This window comes from Telopea speciosissima, chromosome 11, assembly GCF_018873765.1.
Source record: "Telopea speciosissima isolate NSW1024214 ecotype Mountain lineage chromosome 11, Tspe_v1, whole genome shotgun sequence".
Taxonomy (NCBI): Eukaryota; Viridiplantae; Streptophyta; class Magnoliopsida; order Proteales; family Proteaceae; genus Telopea; species Telopea speciosissima.
Genome location: NC_057926.1, coordinates 45,509,269 through 45,515,661, shown reverse-complemented (window position 1 = coordinate 45,515,661; position 6,393 = coordinate 45,509,269). Strand labels below are relative to the sequence as shown.

Genomic DNA, 6,393 nt, shown 5'->3' with positions numbered 1-6,393 from the left:
TATATAGCGTCGTTAGCCAGTCGCTGGTCTCAGCTGAGCGTGCTCTTGCCAGTTGCGCTTGCGGCGACCTAAACCTCTCTGTAGCCTCTCTCGTTTTATCCACAACACCCTCTTAAAGGTACTCTCCGAAAGACACTCCTCTCTCTTATTCTCTCTTTATCTGGATTTTCGATTCTGATTTTGATTTTTCATTCGCACGTAAGCATTTCGATCTCTTATATCCTCTCCTCTGGTCTTCGATGGAGTCTTATTCTGTTAGCTTAAAGGTGGTTAGGGTTGATGCGTCTGGTTTTGTATGCTTTTCTTATCGTTCTTTTGTTGAATGAGATTCTGATTCTAGAGATTTTAGGGTTTTGACTGCTGTAAGAAGGAAATATTAGCAGGCTGGGGTTTGATGTTAGGATTTTGGTTGCCTTTAAGAGGGTTCGGTTTTAATGGTTTATATTTGGGGTTTTTTTGATATTATGAGTGATTAGTTTCTGTTTCTGTCTTTGACATCTGGCCAATCCCCAGAAATTATTCTTCTCCATTTGTTGTTGGTAGTATTAGAGCTCATTGGAGTTGCTTTACTTAATCCTTACTTCATATTTGGATCTGATTCAATTTATGGGCTTAGCTTAGCTCAGAAAATGATGTCAGCATTTATTGTTGGAAAGTATTACCATGTGTACGTGGATGCTGGTAGGTTTTAGAGTGTAGAACCACGGAAATTCGAGTAACTATGAACATGATACGTTCTCCAGTAACATTTATGGCCACTTTAGTTGGAAACATCTAGGTTGATTGTCAAGGGGATTCTGCTTTAGTATATCATCTAGTTTATGTTGGGTCTTGGAAGATGCCCCACATAATTCAAAACGCCTGCTTTTATGTGGCTCTTAATGTCTGCCCATCTTAGTGAATGAGCTTGCACAGTTAGATTATCCAGCTTAGCTCATGTTAGTTGCTGTATAGATTTGTGGTTCTTCAGCTTAGCTCATATTAGTTGCTTTATTGGATTTGTGGTTTGATGTGCTAAGATACTTTCCCAGTCCTCTTCTTTCCATATTTTTTCCTGTGTGAAAAAAAAAACAGTAGTCCCTTGATTCTTTATTCAAGAGTTAGTGAAGTTTTTTTTTTTTTTTTTTTTTTGGGGGGGGGGGGGGGAAGAGGGATTGGGCATTATTTCAGTGAAAGAATGGCTCCAGCAGTTTACATGCATAATCATTGGTGGGATTTGGAATTGGTGTAAGCTTGAATTATTTTTCCATAGTCTGTTTTCTATGCAGATTTATGTATTACTTTGACCTTTAGTAATGCATCTTTGGGAAGATTTAGATCTCATGGAATGGTTTGTACTTTGTTTATTTTGTAATAATTATGGTTACACAAGATTTCTGAGTAGGTTATGTGACGGAATTGTCAGAGTTTTGTTGTTTGTTGATCCCACAATTTGGATGCTTTAGATGCACGGTCTACTGTTGAGGATGGACACTTATTGTTATAGTGAAGGGGGGTTCATGTCTAGACTGTAAATGCCCTTCTGCTCCCTTTGTTCAAAATGAGTTTATTCTGTATGGTTGGGGACATAGACCTAGGATGTGTGTACTTTTTACACCTGTAAATTTCATATCCATGCGTACACTTGTTCTCACACCTGGGAAGGTTAGCCACCTACTGTTGTAATCTCGTGATGACTTAAAGCCATGGTCTATAACTTGTTTAAACTTTAAAGCGGTGTCATTGTTGACTGGCTCTTTCCTATAGCAGTACTAATCTTGATCCATTTGCCATTAGGTTCTCTCAATTCGCTAGCAAATATGCAGAAGAAAATTTCCATTAGAAATGTTCTGCTGCTATATCTGATTGTCACAGCTGTTTCTGCTGCTGCTGGTGGTATTATTGTTGTTACTTTTGGTCATTGCTAATGAATACTACTATATATTTGGTTATGAATTTGTGCTTTACTTAAATGTTAAAAGTTGATGGTGGTAAATTTGGCACAGAAAATTGTAGGATTATAAAAATGCATGTGTTTTAGATCAGGTGCCAAATATTTAGAAGATGTGGGCTAAAAAAGTAGTTCTAATTTTCCTTTGGAGAGTTTGTCTTCACTCTTCTCTTTTATGATGTTTGCGGCTGTAAGTGGTTCTTGTTAGATGCTAGAAAGGATGAAAGAGAAATTACTGTTAGAATTTCTAGTCTCTTATCATTATGCTTGTGGAGATTGTAGGAAAATTTGCTAATACTTTGTTTAGTTTGAGTGGTTTTGAGGGGATTTATGGTTTAATAAACTTATGAAATTGTTGTCTGAGAAGAATGTCATCTAGCCTCTCCTGAGGAAGATACTCCCTGATGATTTAAAAGAAACTGATTGTCATAAAGATTCTGTTTATGATACTCTTTGCTAGAGAGGTTTGGACATCAACACAACTTTTTCTCTTGCCAAGTTCCTTTTGTGTTTGATTAATTGGATGTTGTGTTAAGGTTTGGAATTGAAAGTTGTAGTCTTGACAACTTGGGTATGTTGGTCTCTTTTGTGCTCCTATGGTTAAGGATTAGCAAATACAATCTTAAATGCATGACCTATTTGCTTTAATAACCTATTACATTATGTAGTTGAGCATTGGAACTGCATTTCAGAAGGTTTCAAAAAGTACCATAGTTTACCTTTGGTATGAAAATGCATTTGCAAATGATTACATCATTCCAGTGGGTGGGAAGTAGGTATTCTCTAGCTTAGGGAGAAACTTGAAAAGATCAAAGAACAGTCTTGCAGGATGACCTTTGTAAGAGTGGATGAGCAATGAGGAGGGAGTGGGCATAATCATGATTGAGATGAAACCTCCATGTGTTGTTGGATGGGCTATTTTTTCATGTTATATCACATACTGAAGGATCAAGCTTTGTGAAATTAAGAGGCTTTCAAGTATATATGGTCTTGGTAGAGATCAGATTTGCATTATGGATTGGGGGCGAAGGTTGTGCATGATCCTTAAGCCTTTGTGTGATGGAGGGGCATCTGGATTCTATACTGCTTTCCTAAACCCTTTTTGTGATGGAGGGGCATTTGGATTCTATGCTGCTTTCCCTAAAGCCTTTGTGTGATGAAGGGGCATTCTGTATTCCATGGTCCATCCTTTTGCTTGGACTTTTGTTTTCAGTTAGTTGCACTTCATGACTAATAATTTTTGATATTGAAACTGCTACTCTTGTGATGGTTAATAGCACCTGTAGTTGATCTAGCTTTATGAGGTATTTCCTTCCTATTTCAGATGAATCGGGAGAGGCTTATGAAGATGGCCGGTGCTGTACGCACCGGTGGTAAGGGTAGCATGCGAAGGTGAGTTCAACTTTATCCCATTTCTTACTCAATAATTAATTTTAAATTATTGTAGTTGTAGTGTTATCTATGAACAAATGATCTCATACCTGATATACTATGATTAGTTTCTTGAAGAAATATTTCTAGTATTTTCAGGAGAAGACAGTATCAGGAGCACCTTTTGTGTGCTTGCCAAATGTGAATAATGTTGTGTGATGCCATTTGAATATATTGTGTCATTGTATTGCCCCAGTCTGACGTCTTTGGACAAGTTGTTTGCCGAAATATAAATCTTCCTTCTTGTCCAATCCCTCTGGGGGATTCTTTTGTATAATGTCTCGTGTCTTTTTGGGTTTCAAAATTAAGTGTCTTCCATGCTCAGTCAGTATTGAATGCCCTTGTATGCTGCTATGCTCTACTGATAAGGGGCTTGCCGAGAGAATGGTCTTGAGCATTGATGATTTCTGGATTTTTCATTACTGTGTTCTATATATGAAACCCAAAATTTGTTCTTTGGGTGTATGTTGAAGATGAATGATACAGTTTAAAGGTGTGAATAATATGTGGATTGATGTTGACAATTGTTATTCTTATGTCATTTTGTGAATTATGCATCTTTATTGGCACTACTGGGTATTCAAACATCATCATGATGCCAATATGTATTGGACTTCCTATTTTTCCAACAAGTTCTTCCACTGCTTCAGCTAGCACAAGGCAGGGAGAAGCATCTTTTGGGGTAGTTCGGCGGATACTTACTAATGCTTTCTCCCAACTTGTGATAGGTGGTGAATGGGATCTACTCTTCATTCTCTTAATGAAATTTCTGAAATAGCCTGTTACAGAAAGCTGTTAATTAATAATTTGTGATAGGTGGTGAATGGGATCTACTCTTCATTCTCTTAATGAAATTTCTGAAATAGCCTGTTACAGAAAGCTGTTAATTAATAATTTCTCATCGTAGAGTGAAATTTTGGTTTTGGGTATATTGACAGCTTCTTGTACTATAGGGTTAAAATTTGGTAGCTTATCCCTGATTGTTGCAGATGCTCAATATTTCTCTTTGCTTATTTTGAATTTTATTTGAAGTAATTACATGTTCTTGACAACAGAAAGAAGAAGGCAGTTCATAAGACAACAACAACCGATGACAAAAGGCTCCAGAGCACCCTGAAGAGAATAGGGGTGAATGCCATCCCTGCCATTGAGGAAGTCAACATTTTTAAGGATGACATTGTCATCCAGTTTCTAAACCCCAAAGGTACACCCAACTAGGCATAAGGTTTTACATCTATATATGGCTTATTGTATTTGCTGACTGTATTTTTGTCTTTCAGTTCAAGCGTCAATTGCTGCCAACACTTGGGTTGTTAGTGGCGCTCCCCAAACAAAAAGTACTTTCTCATTTCTTCATTCACTTCTCCATAAAGTCGGTCTAGCCTAACTATATGTAGTCCTAACTTACATGATACAGAATTTGGTGGGTACCATATTCTTTAAAGTGCATATGTTGATTAAATGTGCACTTTATTTGATGATGCTCATTTTGTTGCCTGTCCAAGTGAAATTAATTCAATTGTATGATTAGCATCATTTTGCTGATGCCTCTTCTCAGTCCCACTAAGAAATAAAGTGCCATTGCTGGTGTTGGCCTCTCCTTATGTTTTATGTTCTTCAAATTTTTTTTTTAATTTATGTATTTATTTTAAGTACTTTTTCTTGGAGTGGCTAACATTTGAATTTCTTCTGCTCTCAGAATTGCAGGATCTTCTCCCTGGAATCATCAACCAATTGGGTATGTCTCATCTTGTCGCTTCCTGTGCTTTGTTTTCAACTTTTGTTCGTTCGTCTTATATATATGAAGTTTTCTCTATTTATTTTACTTGTAAAATGTAAACCCAATTTTTAGAAATCACTGTATATAAGGATGCTAATTAATTTTTTTCCTCCAAGTGGCATACTCATATTCTGGCTATCCTTGGGAGTAGCATTAGCATATTTATTGCAAGATTTATGTCTTCACTAGGTTCTTATCCTTCCTTTTGTTATAAACATATGTTAAAGGATGCTAATTAGTTTTCACTCAAATACCATGATGATCTTCTCAGTCGAAAGCGGGCCTGGCTTTTTTTGTTGTTTGATTGTTTTATCTGCCATAGTTTCCAATCCTAACTCCACCAGAGTAATAATAAAGCTTGAAAATTGAAGGCCGAGTTAATTATTTTTTATGGTGAATTGTTCTACTCATACTTTGAGGGATATATAGTTTTGATCCATTGGTTGATGGTTCTTTGGGGTTATTTCCAGGGCCAGATAACTTGGACAACCTGAGAAGGCTAGCAGAGCAGTTCCAGAAGCATGCACCCAATGCTGGTGCAACCCAAGAGGACGATGATGATGCAGTTCCAGAGCTTGTGGCAGGGGAGACATTTGAGGCTGCTGCTAACGATGGTCAAACTTCCTAGAGATTCTGAAGGATTTCTTTATATATTTTTTTTCTTTTTGGTTTTTGGCTTATATTCCCCAAGTATTATGCCTCTTTTTTTGTTTTTAAATTACTGTTCTATTTACTTGTTTTTTTCAGTCTCCTTGTGACATAACTAGAAATTAGTTATTTTGGTTGTGTTAACAAATCCCCATATGTACCTGATTCAATTTTAAGTGGCTTGCCAGATTTTGCATCTTTTCTTTTTGATCCTTGAACATTACCTGTTTTATGTCCTTAACTTTATCCTTTGATGATATAGTTATCTACTGAAGTATCACAGATAGTAGGATATTGGTGGTGTTTCAATCTGACTTGGGTAAACTCTGGGTGTTGCTATCTGTGATGCAATTGTGAAGTTTTCCAGCAGGGATGGAAGGTAGTGTCTGTTGTTGTCATTGCATGCCCTCCCAAACCCAATGGTTCTTCTCTCCTTGACCTTCCTGGGTCACATTGGCGGTACACAACTCTGGGTGTCTGTCTATCTTTGATCTCTTCTATTTTGAGAATTAACCTCCTCTATTTGGAGGGGGAGGAGGGGGGAGAGGAAATGAACTTTCAACAATTGTAAGCTGTTTCTTTCATAATCTGGAATGGATGGAAT

General features: G+C 37.1%; 1 protein-coding gene across 3 annotated transcripts; it reads left to right on the top strand.

Moving 5' to 3' along the window:
- LOC122646456 (nascent polypeptide-associated complex subunit beta-like) lies at nucleotides 1-5,932 on the top strand. Of its 3 annotated transcripts, none has more exons than XM_043840017.1 (6): nucleotides 1-118; nucleotides 3,255-3,322; nucleotides 4,417-4,565; nucleotides 4,642-4,698; nucleotides 5,061-5,099; nucleotides 5,612-5,932. In XM_043840017.1, exons 2-6 carry the CDS (start codon nucleotides 3,255-3,257, stop codon nucleotides 5,767-5,769), a joined length of 471 nt encoding a protein of 156 aa, XP_043695952.1. In that variant the 5' UTR covers nucleotides 1-118; the 3' UTR covers nucleotides 5,770-5,932. The 3 variants fall into 3 exon arrangements, with proteins under 3 accessions (XP_043695952.1, XP_043695953.1, XP_043695951.1); XM_043840018.1 differs by lacking the exon at nucleotides 1-118 and adding an exon at nucleotides 175-198; XM_043840016.1 differs by lacking the exon at nucleotides 1-118 and adding an exon at nucleotides 225-254.
- Nucleotides 5,933-6,393: the final 461 nt, after the last annotated feature.

What these genes read in the sequence shown, in the direction of transcription:
- LOC122646456 (XM_043840016.1), top strand. An exon ending in GGTAAGGGTAGCATGCGAAG is followed by an intron (nt 3,323 to 4,416) that starts GTGAGTTCAACT and finishes TCTTGACAACAG; the next exon opens with AAAGAAGAAGGCAGTTCATA. An exon ending in TGGAATCATCAACCAATTGG is followed by an intron (nt 5,100 to 5,611) that starts GTATGTCTCATC and finishes GGTTATTTCCAG; the next exon opens with GGCCAGATAACTTGGACAAC.